Source organism: Lemur catta, chromosome 12 (genome assembly GCF_020740605.2).
Source record: "Lemur catta isolate mLemCat1 chromosome 12, mLemCat1.pri, whole genome shotgun sequence".
In the NCBI taxonomy this organism is placed as follows: domain Eukaryota; kingdom Metazoa; phylum Chordata; class Mammalia; order Primates; family Lemuridae; genus Lemur; species Lemur catta.
In genome coordinates, this window is record NC_059139.1 from 33,948,078 (window position 1) to 33,968,165 (window position 20,088).

The following is a 20,088-nucleotide window of genomic DNA, read 5'->3' on the forward strand; positions in this document are numbered from 1 at the left end:
AAATTAAGTATCTAGCAAAACAGAAACAGGTTATCAAGATTATCTTAAGCCAACCCTACTTCATCTCCTGGATTAAGATCCACTGTGACTTTTACAAAATTAGGATTCTGTTGACAAGGAATAGGTGGGGTTGTTGAACAATTGTTGGGTATCTATCTGCCACATCGTCCCACCTCAAGCACTCAGTTTCTCTCTGAGGAGGCAACCACTCTTATAGTTTCTATTTATTGCCCCAGATTCCATTTATACATATTGTATTATATATAATGTATTATTTTTACCCAAATGGTGGTATACTATTCATATTGCTCTGTACTTGTATTTTTCACTTAGCGAAATAGTTGAAAAGTTGTTCCATTTTGACATATAATAAAGCTACCTCCTTCTTTTTAATAGATGAAAAATATTTCATTGTATAAATGTAATGGGCCACAATTTATCCATTCTTATAAGAAAAGACATTTTGATTGTTTTCAATCTTCGCTATTATAAAAAATACTGTATTAAACAGCCTGGTACGTATATCATTTGACATGGTAAATTAATGCCTACAAGTGAAATTGCTGATCCATATAAACTTTGCGATTGGCTGCTGACATTTTGGGGGGAAATCATATTAATTTATGGATTAAAATGTAAAGAGTATGACATCTTTATTTTAGAGTCTTCCCACTGAGAGCAGAATATACCTTTTTATTACATCATATTTTACTGATTCTCACATTTAGGCCGGGCATGATGGCTCACGCCTGTAATCCTAGCACTGGGGGGGGGGAAGGGGGGACAGCCCCGAGGCAGGAGGATGGCTTGAGATCAGGAGTTCAAGACCAGCCTGAGCAAAAGGGAGACCGCCATCTCTAAAAATAAAAAAAAATTAGCCCAGCATGGTGGCGCAGGCCTGTAGACCCAGCTACTTGGGAGGCTAAGGCAGGAGGATCACTTGAGCCCAGGAGTTGGAGGTTGCAGTGAGCTATGATGACACCACTGCACTCTACCCCGGGGTGACAGAGCGAGACTCTTGTCTCAAAAAAATAAATAAATAAAAATTTAAAATAAAATTTTAAAAACTAATACACACTTAAACATTTCTAAATAAGGATGCATCTGATAATCTAGAACACATTTTTATCACTGTCAGCAGGTGGCAATATGATAGTAGTTATGCCTGGTGGCATGACAGGTAATTGCCATTCCTGGTTATTTCAGACAAACCATTTAAAGACCATCTGAGGAAGACATATGAGCCATGCTGTTAAAAAAAAGCCTTCTGTGACACCTTCTGGCAAGATCAGGAAAGTACAAGCATCAACACAAAGGGTCAGTGATCTGGAAGAAAATCTTTTCAAGAAACGCTACATCATCAATGTTCTTAATGGCACAAAGGACAATTCAGTGTGGGAAGAACACATGTTTTGAAGACTCCAAGCCAAAAAGCGATTCGGAAGAATCAGATTCTAAATGTGAGAAGTTAGTAATACCTTAACTGACATACTGTGTTTGTATTTTCGTTTTTATATTGCACAAGAAATATATGATAAAATATCAAATAAGTCCAAGAGTTCTTTCAGTAAATACAAAACAAAAATTCTAAGTCCTAAGAGATTTTGTATCAGAGGTATTGGCAATTTTGCTTAGTGTTATATTTTATAAAATGCAGTTTATAATTAGTAGCATCTCAGACTTGATGAAATACTCTAAATCTTATTTTATGTCCTTTAGGAGCATTTTAAAATTTCTCTCATATAGATTTTACACATTCTTGTTAAGACTATTTCTATGTATTTTACCTTTTCTTCCATTACATTTTCTCATTGGAAGGCCATTTATTTTTGCCTATTTTGTGAGCAGCCACTTTACTGAATTCTCTTACTATTTATAATTTTTCAGTGGATTCTTTTGGGTGTTCCCAATATACAATGAAATAGAATTTAAACTCAAATTATCTTAAATTATCTGTGGGAATTTAAGTTCAATGAAGGTAAAGATCATCTATTACTTTTACTTGTGTATCTCCAACACCTAGCACAAAGCAGGTAATCAATACATATATGTTAAATGAATTACATTAATAATGTATCTTACTTGTAAAACTTACCCCAGCTCCTCCCCCAACAGACGTTGAGTTTAGTAAAAAAATCTATCTCTCTCTCTCTCATATATAAATGAGGAAATAGTATTCCTATTTACTTCCCCCTTATATACATACATACAAATCCTGTAAGAAATTTGGTATTTTATAATCAAATCTATACATGTTTGGTTACAATTAATTCTATTATAATAATTAAAAATCCTAATTATGAAATAAGTGTTTTACTTTAAACACTTACCTTTTGGATCTTAGATCTGATGAATCAAACTGGATATTCATAGGTCCAGAATTTACTTCATGATCTACCTCAGAGATGAGAAGATGCTTAGAATCACTATCCATATTTGCCATTTTCCTCAGAGTCTAAGCACTGAGGAAGTTAGTCCTATATAAACCAGAAGATAAATAATTTAATTTTAAAATATTTTACTATTTATAAGTAATACATTTGCATTCATAAGAAATTAGAAAAATATGGGAATTTGTTAAAGATATAATGATGTACATGCCTGAAATATTTACCAGAAACTTACTAACTCAAAATGGAGTTACTTTTGTGAATAAAATCTTAAATTCCCCTGCTGACTAAATCGACTCCCTCTTGACCAAGGGGACCCCAGAAATACCCTAAAGCTGAGTTCCTGGCCATTAGAAGGGAGGTCAGACATGCCTTGTCATGCTCCCTTTCCTTCTTGGAGATATCCTTTGTGATTCATCAACAGGCCTAAGGTTATGCAGGTGTGGTTAAGCCACACCTGCAGGTCATCAACTTACTTAACAGATCACTTGAGTCTGGGTATATGTCCAGTACATTCCCGGTGGCTTGTCTCTGATTAACAGATTTCTTTATTTTAATTTAAAACATTCCACGCCTCTAGACAAAGCTTCATTTCCTTAACCAATTACAAATCAAAGAATCTTTAAAGCCATCTATAACCTGTAATGACCCTCCTTCAGGATGTCCTGCCTTTTTGGGCCAAACCAATGTAGACCTTCCATGTATTGATTTATGACTTTACATGTAATTCCTGTCTCCCTGAAATGTACAAAACCAAACAATAATCCAACCACGGGGAGATCACTTCCTAAAGGCCTCTTGAGTGTGGCTTCTCGGGCTATGGTGACACAAATTCAGCTCAGAATAAATCTCTTTAAATTATTTTACAGAGTTTGGGTTCTTTTCCATTGAAACTTCAGCTTACTAAAAAATAAATGGGGCAATTCATTTCCAGTAATAAAGCAGATCAGGCTATTTGGACCCATTTTCCTACAGAAAACAACTAAAAATACTGGGTAAAGTATTTTAAAAATCTTTTGAAAAGCATCAAAAATAGTGAGGAAAGTCAGGCCATTGTAGAAGTTAAAGAACCTAGGGAGGTAAACAACTCAAGGAAACTGCTGCTGCCTAGAGGGTAGTTGCTGTACCAGGAGAATCTGGGCTGAGGTTTTCAAAGCCTTTTGTAGTATTAGGGAAATAGAAGACAAAGCCCAGTGTTTATCCAAAGTAAGAAATGATCATAATAAGAAATTATCCTCTCTTTCTACTTCCCCATCACAATACAGCTGGAACTCTAAATAACTTTACCATCAGAGTAGGTGTTAACAGGAAGTAAAAAAGTGCCTTACTCCCTCACAAAGGAACTACAGATAAATTTTCTTAACTCTGACCACAGCCAGAGTGTGGGACTGTATCTGTGGAGGGGGAACTGTTATAATTTGGTACCATAAACTGCACTCCTTGGGGATTTATAAGGCGGTCAAGGAACACTTAAAGCTGTGAATGTAATTTAAAATTAACCTGCTTGGTAGTACTTCTAGGTAATGGATACAAGCAAATGTAAATCCTTCCTATGAGGACACATCTCCACACCAGGCCTCAAAGAAGTCCTGCTAATAATCTTTTAAGGACAACGAACAGTACAAAGTTGAAAATAACCTAGCATGTAAGGAAATAAAGTACTGTGAGTGAGAACCAGAGGAAACAGCAGAAATAGATCCACAAGAACTTCAACTATAAGAATTGTTGGAATAAAAATATAAAATGATTCTTATGTTTAAATAAAAGAAAACATGGAAATTTTCAAAAATTGACTTAGAATGTTTGAAAAAGGATGAGTGAATTTTTACGAAAAAACATTCACTAGCCAAACTTTAACACTCTATGGATAAGTTCAAAAGTTGCAGAGAAAACTAATGAACTGGAAGGTAAGTCAGAAGAAACTATTTAGATTGTGGCAGAGAAAAAAAGACAGAAAATGTGGAAGGTGGTTAAGACTCATGAATAGAATGAGAAGGTCTAAAGAAAGAAGACGACAGAGGTATTAATAATATTTGAAGAGATAATGGCTGATAATTTTCCAGAATTCATAAAAGATACCAATCTGCAGATTCAAGAAGTTTAATGAAACTAAGAGAATTAATAAACATTATAGGGTTAGGAAAAAAAGAATTAAATTCCAGACCAAAGAGAAAAACAGTCAGGTGAAGGTCTTGGAATTTACATTGATGGCATAATTTTAAAGTAGCTAGTAACATAATATATAGAAAACAGTATACAACTTTAAATCTAGTAGAGGGGAAAGAAGAGAATGATTAAAAAAACTGAACTAAAATAAGGCAAAAAAGGAGAAAAAGAAAATATAAAATAGGTGAGAAAAATAGCACATGATAAATAAGATCCTCTCATTTTTTTCTTAAACCCATGCTATCTTCCCTATCACTACACAGAATCTATTCTTGTTGGATTACCAATGACCTTCACATGGGTAAACTCAATGGTTATTTATGGTTATACTATGGGGAAGAAAAGCCATCTATAGAGTTCTTAAGAAATGCTAGAGAAAAATTTTAATATTGATAAGTGGGCAGAACCTTATCATTCCTAAATCTCCAACAACTGATAAAAATACCTTCAAAAAATTGCCAAAGCATTAATTTGTTTGAATTATACACACTGGGTAACTTGGGATATGGCCTATTCCAATTCTATCAAGCAGAGTGTGGTGGTTGGTAACCCACATGTAAGACTGCCTGGATTTGAATCTTGGCTCTTCCGTTTACTATGTGACTTTGGGCAACTTATTTAAATTCCCTAAGATTCATCAGTTTGAGGGATAATAAAAATACCAGTCTTACAGGGTTTGAGATTTAAATGAGACAATATACATAATGTGCCTGGCACACGGTGTGTGCTCAATAAACACAGCTATCACTTTAATTATGAATCTGGCTCTTTAAAAGTAACTAGAAAAATTAAATATTGGCTTAACTTAGTGGCCTGAAAAAATCAGCTGACATTATCTACATGCCTTTAGTATAAAGCAAGTAAACTCAGCAAGGTATGAAAAATAAAAAGGTTGACTTTCATAGAATTACTGAATTGTCAAAAATAGTGCTAAAGGGAAGGAATTCATTGCTAAAGAAAACTAGGTGTCATTTTGGAAAAAAAGACAAATTAATATTATAGAATGGTAGTGGGAGATGTAACTAACATTTATTTATTGAATGCCTACTACTGGCCTAATGTTTTAAATATTATTAATTCTAACTAATCCTTAGAATTTGGGAAATGAGTATTTCCTTCATAATACCAAAAAAAAAAAAAAAAAAAAAACAAAGAAAAAGAAAAAGAAAGAAAGAAAGAAATTAAAGCTCAGAGAACTTGTCCTAAATCACTTAGCTACTAAAGCCACATCTAGGATTGAAACCAGGTCACCTAGATCCCAAATGGTATTTCCACTATACTCTGATATCTGCTTTAAAGGAGTTAGGCTACTTGGAAGACAAAAGAAGCATCTGAAAATCAGGTCTCTTTTGTCTAGATTTTAGAATGGCAATGGCTGGGACTAGAATGAGTGAAAATGCATGCCTAGATATCCAGAGTTAAACATAATGAATTTGTTTTTCTTGAAGCAAACTAGTTTAGATGAATTTGTTTCCGTTGTTGCAAATGTTTTTATCTCAAGGCTAGATATTTCCTTAGCCAGCAACAACCCTTCCAGTGGCAGTGAAACAGGTGAAAGGACAATAGCCAATCAGAGTGTCAAAAAGATACTTAAAGATGCTTAAATTATGACAAAAATACATGGCTACACTTCTTGATTTACTTTGTAAACCATTACACCCTGCAGTATTGGTTCCTAAATTAAACTGAGAATGTGGTTTAGGGAAAGAGGATCCTTTCAACTTCTGGAGATTAATACTTTAACTAAAGATCGAATGTGAGGAAACCAGAAATGAGGAGAAATCTATATAGATCCTTGGATTTCAGTCATTCTTACCAAAAAGTGATAATCAAGGTTAGGGAAAAACGTGAAGGTTGTTCAGGAATTAAAATAAAGTTTCCAGTTTAGTCGTATATGTATTTTTTGTTTTTTTTTTTTTTTTGAGACAGAGTCTCACTCTTTTGCCCACGCTAGAGTGCCGTGGCGTCAGCCTAGCTCACAGCAACTTCAAACTCCTGGGCTCAAGCAATCCTCCTGCCTCAGCCTCCCGAGTAGCTGGGACTACAGGCATGCACCACCATGCCCAGCTAATTTTTTCTATATACTTTTAGTTGTCCAGCTAATTTCTTTCTATTTTTTTTTTTTAGTAGAGATGAGGTCTTGCTCTTGCTCAGGCTGGTCTTGAACTCCTGACCTTCAGCTATCCACCCGCCTTGGCCTCCCAGAGTGCTAGGATTACAGGCGTGAGCCACTGCGCCCGGCCAGTCATATATGTTTGTTCTGAGCAAATCTGAAATTTTGTGGCATAGTAAAATTAGCTATTTATTCCAAACAAGCAGAAAACTGATGATATCACAGTGATTTAAAATAACAAATCATAAATGAGGAGCCCAAACTCCCTGGTGCCTTTTAATCAAAGATTTAACAATATTCAAGTAAATATGAAGAACTGTAAGGAAACTGGTAATTTTTAGTTATCTCTAATTGGCCTGATCTTCAAATTCTCCATGAATGTTTCAAAAGAAACTTAATACCTTTTTTAATGTCTTTCATGAGTAGAGCTGTAAGGATATTCTGAGGTTTGATGAATTAGGTTCAGAGGTAGAGTTCCATAGCTAATATTACAAAGATGATAACACAGAATAGTCTATCAATGATTAAAATGCTAAATACTCCTACAGCATTAACTTGTCACAGATGTAACATTGATACAATTCCATGGGAGCTAAATATACAAGATGACATAAACAGACATATTCACTTCTAAGTATCTCACTCGATCTCTGAGTTTAAAAAAAAGTCCCAGATGCAAGACTACTAGGTCAAACCTAAGTCATTTAATAACAAGTCCCTAATGGTTTACTTTAAGATTTTAGTATGGAGTCCTGCTATGATTTGACTATTTATGTCCACTCTAAAATTCATATGTTGACAGCCTGAGCAACATAGTGAGACTTCGTCTCTACAAAATATAGAAAAATTACCCAATCATGGTGGCCCATGCCTGTTGTCCCCGCTATTTGGGAGGCTGAGGCGGGAGGATCACCTGAACCCAGCTGTTTGAGGTAGCAGTGAGCTATGATGATGCCATTGCACTGTAGCATGGGCAACAGAGTGAGATCCTGTCTCAAAAAAAAAATTCATATGTTGAAACTTAATCATCAGTGTTATAGTATTTACAGATAGGGTCTTTTAGAGATAATTAATTCATGAGGGCAGAGCCCTCATGAATGGGATTAGCAACCTTATAAAAGCATTGAAAGGAACTAACCAGGCACTTTTTGTCTTTCTGTCCCTTCTACCATGTGAGGACATAGCAACAAGGAACCATCTTGTAAGCAGAAACCAGGCCCTCACCAAACACACCAAATCTGCTGATGTCTTGATCTTGGACTTCCCAATTCCAAAACTGTAAGAAATACATTTCTGTTGTTTATACATTACCCAGTCTCAGGTATTTTGTTATAGCAGCATGAACAGACTGAGACAGGTCCCAGTAGGGAATCACAAGCTTAACTGACTTGCATGGTACTTCCAAGTTCCATTAAAAATGTTAGTGCACTTCTTTCCATGAAAAGGACATAGAGAGCAACCAAAGAAAGCTAGAATGACATTATTTTAAAAAGGTAGTATATCTCAAAGAATATCAGCCCTTTTCATACTAAGGTCAGAAACTTCCTTTCACAATTCTTTGCAAAAGCAAATCCATAGTATCTATGCCAAGATGCTAGCATCAATCTGCAATAGAATACGCTGGTTTGTGCATAAACAAATGTGACTGTGGACCCACACACAAGCATTTATATGCTCTTTCTCAGAGGCTAAAAATTAGTATTACCCAATCTCTGCATATGTTATAGAGTTTCAGATACTATATTTATATTCAGTTTACTAGGCTAGTGGTTGACATATTTTTTTCTGTAAAGGGCCAGACAGTAATATAGGCTTTTTCAAGCTATATGTTACCTGCAACTATTTAGTTCTACCTTTAAGCATGAAAAGCAATATATAAATGCGTGCACATGGCTGTGTTCTAATAAAACTTTATAAAAAGGAAATATATTCATCAGCAGGTCAAATGTGGTCATAGTTTATCCACTTCTGTAGTATGTCAATATAAAAGCAAATGGAACCACACCATAAAAAAGGCACCCTGGTGGAGGCAGTTATGCTACGTATATGTGTTTTCTTCTATATAAGTCTCTAACTGTTATAGATATTAAAAGATATTTAGATAACAAACTTATCTAAATCCTTTCCTTATGAATCATTTACTGGTCAGCCAATTGGAGCTATAATGCCCCAATTCTGATGTGACAGTTGGAACATGCTTCCAACCTGATCAATAAATGCTTCAAAAGGCATTAAATTTGACAGTGCTGGAGGACAATGTGGTTTAATAAATTAGCAAAGCAATATTATAGTACCAAAGAACCTTTTTTTCTACACCAGGAACACTAAATGCTCTCAAGTTACATTTAGGCAATAAGAAAGAAAGAACTCTAGCAAAGGACTGAAATATAAGTGTGTTATAAAATGCAGGCATGGTAGAAATTTTTAACCTCTTAATGATTTTTTTTTAAATTTTTATGCCCAAATATCCTTTTGAAAAAATATTATAATTATTTTAATTTATAATTCAGGTTGGTATTCCATCCTCCCATGCTGAGTTCACTCTTTATTGTAAATATTTAGGATATTACAAAATCACAATTAACACATATTAATGTATATAACTGAAATATGTAGTATTTATTTTGTGAAAAGAAATCTAAGGCTAACTATTCCCAGAGCTCTAGTGGACATAAATTGGGGAAGGAAAGGTAAATTTTATTTTTTTAGAGGCAAAAGAAACTACAGGTGACATCTTTGCTACTAACCTTTTACGCTAATACGAAGTTTGTAGTTGTTTATGAGGCAGAGTGATTTTTCTTCAAGTTAGAACAAGGGTTATTTTGACCTATTGAAAACTTAAAAAAACTTTTCCTTTAGAGGCTGCCTGTCATCCTGCATATGCCAAATCTTTGTCACGTCTGAAGGCCTTAAAAAGAAAAAAAGATGGGGCTACAAGTTAGAGTTTGCTGATCTACTTATGTCAGCAATGGATAAGGCATTCTCTAGGAGTCATAACACTTAGGTTTTAATCAAGTTCCTCACTAAATTGTTGTCTGGTGTTGAGTGGGTTTCTCCAACTCAGTGGACCTCAGTTTCCTTACCTGTAGGAAGTGAGGAGAATGCAGCTGCTCTCAAACTCCCCTTCCAGCTCAACTATTCTAAGACAGATAAAATGTCAAGCCACCCACCATCAAGACACTTACTCTCATAACTGAGTCGTGTGAAAAGCTTGGCGAGGGCTTACCAGTCATAGCCCTCACCCCATCTGTGGTCCTAGTTGAAAGGGGCTTCCTCCCTCATCTCCTCTCTCCAGCTCTTTCTCTATTTGGGATAGAGAAAGGCGCTCCCATTCCTGCAATTCCCCCAACTCCCCTGCTCCCTCCTGGGATTCAGGGTATTCATTCTACCCTAACCCTGCCTTTTCGCTAAGGCGCCGGCAGACACGGATGCCCACAGCCCCTAGGCGTCCCTCAGCCCCTGTGGGACTGACTTTCTTGTCTCGAGCCCTGAGAGGAGCTCACACCACCCCTCCGGAGCAGCCTCTGCAGCCCCCGGCTTTGGCCTTACCGCTCCCCTGAGAAGCCACTGTTGCGACGCGCTGCACCAAAGCACTATCGCAGGTGACAGCTGGCTTCACCGCTTGCTCAACCCTTCCTGCCGCCTCCCTTCGGTACCCTTCCTACCTTCCCGAGGGGTGAGTTTGCTAGACGTGGGAACGTGCTCTACCCGGCCAAGCCAAGCACTCAATCTCGGAAAACCGGGCAGGAAGACAAAGACCCCTTCCCAAATCCTTGCAATTTGTGACCGCCGGGTTCCTTGTCCACCAAACAGGAAGCGGCAATGGCCTCGGCCGCGGGGGCCGGCGGGGAATAGAGTTCTGAGCGCGCCAAGCCGGCGGTCGCTGTCAAGCCTCCCGCCGCTGCGAACTACAACTCCCAGAGGCCTCTGCGGCTGCCGGCACGCTCCTCCCGGCAGAGCCCAGCCCTCTCGGCTTCGGGAGGCTAGGCTGCCGGCGCCGCAGGTGGGCAAGTCTGGTCCGAACTGCAGTCTGATTCCAGTCTCCTTTCAGTGCTTGAGGCCGGGGATCTAGAAGGAAGGTCGAGATCTCTTGCTGTCCCTACAGCCCCGGAGGCCACGTGAGAAAACGCTGATGCGGCCTCTCCATCTAGGGCTGACTCCTCCTCTCGGGCTTTCCAGGCTGGTGTTCTGTACTCTGGTTACGTGCTTGGATCCTTTGGACACGAAGGGAGGCTGGTTTGAAAAAAAAAAATTGTTGGGTTGGCATGCTTCATTTTTCGTCTACTCATTTGGATTTGTTTTTTATGTGTTGAAAAATGCGTCTGTAGGCTAAAGAGGGGCTTTAGAAGGATTGTAGCGCCCCCCAATTGTTCCCAAAGCCACCCCAAATAAACATACAATATAAGTAAAATTAATGTGTTTGCTGTGAAAGTCAGCTCAAGGTAAGCCCCCGAAAACCATATGGCAACCCCTAAGCTCTTCGTGCATAGGAAGCCAGTGGCTCTTTTTTAAAAACCAAACAACCTGAAAAAACAATGTAATGGGATAAAGAACTAGAATTTAAAAACTCAAATTTAACAGATAGTAACAATGAGTGCCAAGAATTTTACATGTAATATCTCTTTAAGTCTTTACCACAATTATAGAAGTGTGTGTTTTCCCTATTTTACAGTTAAGGAAACAGTCCTAGAAAATTTAAGTGCCTTGTACAAGGCCAAACAACTATTAAGTGGCAGCAGATCTGTAATTCAAACTAATGTCTTATCTCAAAACCTGTGCTCTCAAACATCACTTTTATTATAGAGGGCTTTACATATATAAGGCAAATGACTTAGTAAATGTTACATTTAAGGGAGATAAAAATTATTTTATTGATGGTGTCCTTGTTCAAAAACTTGCAATTGCTCTTTGGCCCCGCCTTCAAGTCAATAATATGTTTTTGTGATCGCTTTAGTAAGAGCAAAATTTTCTTCTTTCTCTGCATTCCGGGCTTAGAACATAATTTTAGCAAGGCTAGAAAGCGCAAAAATAAATGGTATGAAGTGATGTCAGCAAAAGTGGCACAATAGAGAACTCAAACACACTGTCCCTTTACAAAAGTAAAAAATAAGCTGGCAAAACTGTCAGAATCACCGGTTTTGGAAACTCTGGAACTAATAAAAAACTTAAAACGCCAGAGGAACACTCAATGAGGAGAAAACTGCTGAATTTTGGCAAGAGAGCTCTGTGGTCATCTCCCACTGTCTGGGTTGGCAGTAGCCTTAAAGATGGCAGCCCACATTTCTGGTGTGGATTGCTGGCACCAGATGGAACAATGTGGACCTTATTCTCAAGAAATTGTAGTTGTGTATTTTGACCTGTCTGATGGTTCCCTGAAGGTTCAGTTCAAGGGCTTAACTTTGTTTCACCTACCTCAGAGCTTTCCCAGGGCTGAGGCAGCTTCCCAGGCAGTGTTTGTCAAAAACATAAAAAGGCAAACATTAGCCACTGCCATGGGGGGCAAGGTATAAACAGACCAAAAGTCCTGGGAAAGAGGAGGCTGGGGAAAGAGATACTTGAGTGAATAGAGGCTTTGAAAAGCCTTTTATTCTGGGGAATCTAGAAGGCCATATGCATGCCCTAAGTGTGCATGCATGTTCAGAAAAGACCTAAGAACACCCTAAACTCTCTGGCTGACCTTCGGTCTCCATGCAAGCAGAAAGTAAAGGCTAAGGCAGTGTTGTAGACTACCTGGCTAAGGATTGAAGGAGTGCCCCGACACAGCTGATTGGCAAAGGCTGGGAGTATTTTCTCGTATTTTGGCTGTTTATCTTTTTATTTTTTGGTTCCAGGCATTTAATAAAAGAAATCTCTGTTAAGTCACTAGCTGACCACTAAACTAAGAGGACCAAACAAAAAAAAATGCAGACTTTACAGAATTGGTTCAGAAAAGTCACTAAACAGTAAAGTAGGTGGTTCCTAGGAGAGACTACAGGACACTCACCAGCTCTGCCATGCAGTTTATCCTCTGAGAATGAAATTAGAAATGAAGATCAAATCAGCCATTTATGGAAATAACAGAACTAGAGATCCAACCGATTGGTCTGGGAACATGGCTGGATTGTGGTGTAACCAACAATGCTGACATTGAATTCTTTGGGCCTAGAATATGCTCAAGGAATGGCACTAGTGGCCACAGTGTTCAGGCAAAGAAGCTGGCAATTTCCTGCCACATCTGAGGGGCTAACCTGCAGAGTGCCACGAGCCTGCCAGCGACACTTGGGCACCACACTGTTGGGCTGGGCCCTCCACCCCCAGTGCCCACCAAGCACTCTGGATATAGTGTAACTCCCTAAGGAAATTTCCCTTCAGTGAGAGAAGGCATTGGGTAGAGACCCTCCCTTATGTTACTAATATATACAAATATGTAATGACTGAAAGGTAGATTATAGGTATAGTGCGTTTCCTAGCCTGCTTCCCCCACCTACACTTGGAAATTGAGGAAATACGATTGCTGTATGACTTTGTGTGTTAATATAGGATCAGAGCAGAGGCATACAAAATTGGACAGGCTTTGAGGCAGGGTACGCTGGTCAAGTGAAGAAAAGCAGAAAAAGCATTGTCAGGCATGAGCTGCCCAGATTTCCAGACCTATTAGCTCTTTTGGGGATTTATTCTTCAGCCTGTCTTAGCTTATCGCCATTATGCTATTTTGTTATGTATTCAAGTATCCTAATGGAGATTCGGCTTCTTATAAAGGTCTGCCTATAGGGTGAAAATGCCAGTGTGAATATTCTAGCTACTGAACATTATTTTTCATTGTTGATAAACTGACTTTCTGTTGTGTACGTCAGGCTTTGTATGTTTGGGTTATCTCGAGTCAGTCACTGCAAAGGTCTCTAGGTCTGCAAAGCAAGGGCTAGTTTCAGGGCCCAGTAACAGAAGTTGTACCAAAATGTCTGTGGTATTTAGTGGCATGTCTGTCTAATAGGAAGTATAGGTGTATGGTGTTACAACCTCCCTGGTTGCTGTTATATCAAATACTGCACACCTGATAAGTTTTTAATTTCATGCCCTCTTACAGAGCAGCATTCCTAATTCTTTGAAGGCAACCAATGCAATGACTGCTACACTTATTTAATGATATACTTATAATATTTATTAAGCTCCTACCTTATGTTAATCACTTTTCTAATTTGTTTTTACATGTGGTAAGTCATTTTGATCTTTATAACAACTCTATGAAGTAAGCACCATTATCCCCGTTTTAATGATGAGGAAACCAAGGCATAGAGAGGATATAGACTTGCTTAAGACAGAGTCAGAATTTTAACACCTCCACCCCAAGTTGGGCCTGTACTCCAATTGCATGTTATATACCTCCAAGGGTGTCAGGCCCCAATGGCTCCTTGCCCATCCAGTACCAGCAATTGAGATGTTAACTATTAGAGCACCTTCCTTTTGGTTCAAAACTTTGATACTTACTTAACTGTTTCTTGAGAGGAGCATTTATTCCTAAGAGGATTTGTTGATAGAGGGTAGAGAAAGCAGGAGAGCACTTGAGCACATTGGCAGGAAGCAAGGATGGACTTGGATTTCACAGTTTGGTAGACCTGCTCCTTTAGCAGCCAGACCTATAGCAAATCTAGTTTAGTCAGTAAGGGGGAGTGCTTCTCTTCCCACCCTCACCATTTGGAAGTGACAGTTAGGAGTTGAGAGTCCAAGTGTGAAATTGTAGGCAAGGGGAGATGCTGAGAGAGAAGGAAACATGCCATTCTGAGCTGAGTATCCAGACAGAGGCAAATCATTTTGTTTAACTTTTTATCGAAGTGTAACATCTATACAAACAGCATCAGTGATTTTTCCCAAATGGGACACATGCATACATACAATCATCACCTCAGAAGCTCCTATCAGGTTCCCTTTTAGTTACTTCTTCTCCAAGGGTAACCACTGTCCTGAGTTCTAAGAGCATAGATTAGTTCTGTCTGATTTTAGATGTTATGTGAATGGAATTAAACATTATGCATTCTTTGTACATGGCTTCTTTTCCTCAATTGTGTTTGTGAGATTTTTGTTGTATGTATTTGTACATGATGCTTCATTTCCATTGTTTTCTAGTATTCCATTGTGTGAATAAATCACTTACTATTTAAAAAAAAAAAAAGACAAGAAAGTCACTAAACAAACAAAAACCAGTCACAACAAGCAGCAGCAACAAACCCTTGTGGGGAGGGGAAGAATATGATATCTAGAATTGCTACATTATAATAATCAAAATGTCCAGTTTTCAAAAAAAAAAAATTGAGGCCTGCAAAGAGACAAGAAAATATGGCTTATTTACTGGGGAAAAAAATTTGAAAGAACATTCCTGGCTGGGCACGGTGGCTCACGCCTGTAATCCTAGCACTCTGGGAGGCCGAGGCGGGTGGATCGCTAGAGGTCAGGAGTTCGAGACCAGCCTGAGCAAGAGTGAGACCCCGTCTCTACTAAAAATGGAAAGAAATGATCTGGACAACTAAAAATATATAGAAAAAATTAGCCGGGCATGGTGGTGCATGCCTATGATCCCAGTTACTTGGGAGGCTGAGGCAGGAGGATGGCTTGAGCCCAGGAGTTTGAGGTTGCTGTGAGCTAGGCTGATGCCATGGCACTCAGTCTAGCCCGGGCAACAGAGTGAGACTCTGTCTCAAAACAACAACAACAAAAAAAAGAGCATTCCTTTAGGAAGCCCAGATATTGGAATCACTAGACAAATACTTCAAATCAACTGTCTTAAATATGCTCAAAGAACTGAAGGAAACCAGGAGCAATAACTGTAGGAAACCAGGAGAACCTGGTTTTTCAACAAATAGAGGATATCATTAAAGAGATAGAAATTATTAAAAGTAACTAAATAGAGTTATTGGAGTTGAAAAGCATAATAATTGAAATAAAAATTAACTAGAGGAGTTCAATAGCCTATTTGAGCAGGCAGAAGAGACTGGGGAATTTGAAGATAGATTAGTTAAGATTATCCAGTCTGAGGAACAGAAAAAAAATGAGGAAAAAAACGAACAGGGCTTATGAGAACCATGAAAACACCATCAAGCAAATATATGCATAATGGGAGTTCCAGAAGGAGAAGAGAAAGAAATGTAAAGAATATTTGAAAAAATCATGGCTGAAAAATTCTGAAATTTGATGAAAGACAGAAATCTACACATCTAAGAAGCTCAATGAACTCCAAGTTGGATAAATTTAAAGACATCCACACCAAGATAAATTATAATTAAATTGTCAAAAGATAAAAACAAAGAGAATCTTGACAACAGCAAGAGAGAAATGACTGGTCGTTTATAGGGAATCAACAGTAAGATTAATAGCCGATTTTTCATCAGAAACTGTGGAGTTCAGAAGGCAGTGGGATGATATAAGTTAAGTGTTGAATTGGGAAAAAAAGTGTGAAAAAAGAATCCTATACCTTGCAAAACTATCCATCAAAAATAAAGGAGAAATGAATATGTTCCCAGAACAAAAACAGAGGGAGGTTGTCATTAATAGACCTCCCCTACAAGATAAGCTAAAAGAAGTCCTTTGGGCTGAAAACAGGATAGTAGACAGCAACTCAAAAACCTTATGAAGAAATAAAGAATACCAACTACATAGGTAAATTTAAAGGTCAGTAGTTTTGTATTTTTCGTTTGTAACTCATCTTTTAAAAAAAGATTTAAAAGATAAATGCATAAAACAATAATTGTGAGTCTGTGTTAATGGGCAAAAAAATGTATAAAGTTGTAACCTTAGACAGTGTTACACTAATAGTTGGAGAGTTCAACACCCTACTTTCAATAAAGTACTAGATAGAAGATCAACAAGGAAACAGAAGACTTAAACAACACTATAAACCAACCAGACCTACTAGACACTAATAGAACATTCCACCCAACAACAACAGAGTTCTCAAGTGCACATGGAACATTTACCAAGATAGACTATATCTGTGGTCCCCAACCCCGGGGCCATGGACTGATACTGGTCCATGGCCTGTTAGGAACTGGGCTGCACAGCAGGAGGTGAGCAGCAGGTGAGTAAGTGAAGCTTCATCTGTATTTATAGCCACTCTCCATTGCTAACCATCTCCCCCACTCCCAACCCCCGGTACGTGTAAAAATTGTCTTCCATGAAACTGGTTCCTGGTGCCAAAAAGGTTGGGGACCACTGGACTGTATGTTTGGCTACAAAATAAGTCCCAAGGAGTTTTAAAAGACTGAAATCATACAAAGTATCTTTTCTGACTACATGACATGAAAGTAGAAATAAAAAATAGAAAGAAATCTAGAAAATTCACAAATGTGGAAATTAAATAACATTTCTAAATAATGAATGGAAAATTTTATGCATATACAAAAATAAGGAATACTGTATAATGAACCTCCATGTATCTATCACTTATAAAAGCAATCAGCACAAGGCCAAGTCTTGTTTCATCTATAAGCACACCCCAGTGTGTATTACTATGTTATTATTTTTAGAGATGGGGTCTTGCTGTGTTGCCCAGGCTGGTCTTGAACTCTTAAGCTCAAGCAATCCTTTTGCCTTAGCCTCCTGAGTAGCTGGGATTATAGGTACATGCTACCATTCCTGGCAACCTGGTGTGTACTTCTAAAAGATAAAGACTCCTTTAAAAAATTAAGACCAGGCTGGGCATGGTGGCTCGTGCCTGTAATCCTAACACTTTGGGAGACTGAAGTGGGAAGATCACTTGAGCCCAGAAGTTTGAGGTTACAGCGAACTATGATGATGCCATTGCATTCTAGCCCAGGCAACAGAATAAAACCCTGTCTCAAAAAAAAAAGGCAAAAAGTTATAACCACAGCATCATTATAAAATCGAAAACATTAATATTTGCATAATATCATGTAGTATCATCAGTTTACAAATTGAATTGTATTGTAATTTTTTGTGCAGTTGGTTTGAGCTAGGACCCAAACAAGATCAACACATTGCATTTGGTTATGTTTCTTTTCTTTTTTTTTTTATTTCAGAATATTATGGGGGTACAAAAATTTTGGTTACATGTAATGCCTTTGCCTCACCTGAGCCAGGGCTACAAGCTTGCCCTCCCCCCATACAGTGTGCTCCACATCCATTAGTTGTGTTTAGCCCCCCACCCCCCCCACCCCCCCCACCTGACCGTCACCCGGTGAATATTACTTCCATGTGAGCACGTTAGTGTTGATCAGTTAGTACCAATTTGATGGTAAGTACATGTGGTGCTTGTTTTTCCATTCTTGTGATACCTCACTTCCAAGGATGGGCTCAAGCTCTATCTAGGATAATATAAGAGGTGCTAGTTCACCATTGTTTTTTATGGCTGAGTAGAACTCCATGGTATACATATACCACATTTTCTTATTCCATTCATGTATTGATGGGCACTTGGGTTGTTTCCACATCTTTGCAACTGTGAATTGTGCCGCCATAAACATTCGAGTGCAGATGTCTTTATTATACAATGTCTTTTTTTTCTTTGGGTAGATGCCTAGTAGTGGGATTGCTGGATCAATAGCCATTATTTTTGGGTTTTTGCTAAAGAAGAACAGGGTTTTGGCTGGGCGTGGTGGCTCACGCCTGTAATCCTAACACTCTGGGAGGCCGAGGTGGGCGGATTGTTTGAGCTCAGGAGTTCAAGACCAGCCTGAGCAAGAGAGAGACCCCGTCTCTACTAAAAATAGAAAGAAATTATATGGACAGCTAAAAATATATATAGAAAAATTAGCTGGGCACGGTGGCGCATGCCTGTGATCCCAGCTACTTGGAAGGCTGAGGCAGGAGGATTGCTTGAGCCCAGGAGTTTGAGGTTGCTGTGAGCTAGGCTGATGCCAGGGTACTCAGTCTAGCCTGGGCAACAGATTGAGACTCTGTCTTAAAAAAAAAAAAAAAAAGAACAGGGTTTTGATTTTCTTCATGATATTTTTATTTTTATTTGGCTCCATAATGAAATAGGTTCTTTTTGTTTGTTTGTTCTGTCATACAGATTCTTTTGATTGTAATCCTTGCATACATTATATTTCTACTATTCAAATTATTGATGTTACGTATCTCTTATTGTTTTACTTCTTCCAAGAAAACCACAATCATGATATTCCAAAGACTGGAGATGATCCAACAAAGCTGCAAATCTGTCTTTCCATTGCTAATGCACTGCTGCTAAAGTTATTACAATATCAAGCAGCCTCCACCTAAAGGTTCAGAGACTATCACGGAAGAGGAGGGCACGTGAGATTTTAAGAGCTGGATTAGGGGGTGGAGTGTGGAAGATGCTAATCTGCTATGCTGATACCTGAAGAACCCCAGGTCTGGGAATGCCTCTAAGATTTCTACTTTTATGTATTTAGCATAAATCCTGCCCTTAGGCAAATTCTTGCCTTTCCCTGAGGGATCAACTTTAATTGTCATACAAATTTCCTTCCCTGTGATATGTAAACCGTGGGTCTGAAGGCAAGAGTGCCAGGATGTGCCATTTCACCTCTCTGCCACCCAGGACACAGCTTGTGTTCATAGGGTCCTATTAAATGTTTCTTTCTGAGAAAAGAATAAAATAAAATAAAATTTTTAAAAATATAAGGTCAAAGCTGTATATCACCATTATAAGATAAACTGAGAATGAATTAATATTATGTGAAATGTAATTAAAACTATTTTTTTATTTTGGAATTAAATTTTGAGATATTTAATATCACAGGAAAAAAATACACATTGAAGGAAATACACAATTGAAATACACAATTGAAAGAAAGAATAATACTTCTATTTCATTCTTAAATAACCACAATTGCTTGCTGATGGAATGTGTATACCTGTTGGGCACTATATAACTTCTCAAACCTTCAAATCAGATGGGACACCACTATCTTTCCTGTTCCACGTTGGATTTTGCCCAACACTTGCTTGAGATCATAGCAACCACTGAAAACTGGGCTGGAAGATATATTATTCAAAAGAATATAATTTGATCTGATGTTGAAACTGAATTATCTCAGGCTGGTAGGTAGTTCACATGGTGTCTGAAAGATGTCACTGTGGTTTCCTCAAAAACTTAAAATACTCTGTGGTGTCTCTGTGAGTTTGCTATGGTGCCCTCCAGTTTAGGAGCTGGACGTCATCTAGCCATTATTTTTCTGGAATACAGCAAGGATTGGCAAGCTTTTTCTGTAAACAGCCCAATAGCAAATGTTTCACCCTTAGTGGCCAGATGGTCTCTGTCCCAACTACTCAATTCTGCCTTTATAATGTAAATCCAGCCAACATAGACAATATATAAACAAATGAGGTGACTGTTGCTATGGTTTGAATGTGTGTCTCCTCCAAAATTAGTTTTGAAACTTAATTGCCATTGTTGTGACAGTAAGAAGTGAGACCTTTTTGAGAAGTCATTGGAGTAGGGCTCTGATCAAA

The 20,088-nt window shown here is 38.2% G+C and overlaps 1 protein-coding gene across 4 annotated transcripts in view; it reads right to left on the bottom strand.

The window, feature by feature from the left end:
- The window catches only part of SLC38A9 (solute carrier family 38 member 9), a 57,470-nt gene extending 46,968 nt beyond the window's left edge, over positions 1-10,502 (bottom strand). For 2 of the 4 annotated variants that reach the window (XM_045565658.1, XM_045565662.1), the window contains exons 1-3: positions 10,335-10,502; positions 9,417-9,577; positions 2,331-2,477 (exon numbers count right to left, since the gene is read on the bottom strand). In XM_045565658.1, the coding sequence (XP_045421614.1) occupies positions 2,331-2,443 (113 nt within the window). In that variant the 5' untranslated portion in view covers positions 2,444-2,477; positions 9,417-9,577; positions 10,335-10,502. Of the gene's footprint in view, positions 1-2,330; positions 2,478-9,416; positions 9,578-10,334 lie in introns of those variants that run through there. The other 2 variants (XM_045565659.1, XM_045565661.1) reach the window with 2 other exon arrangements.
- Positions 10,503-20,088: the final 9,586 nt, after the last annotated feature.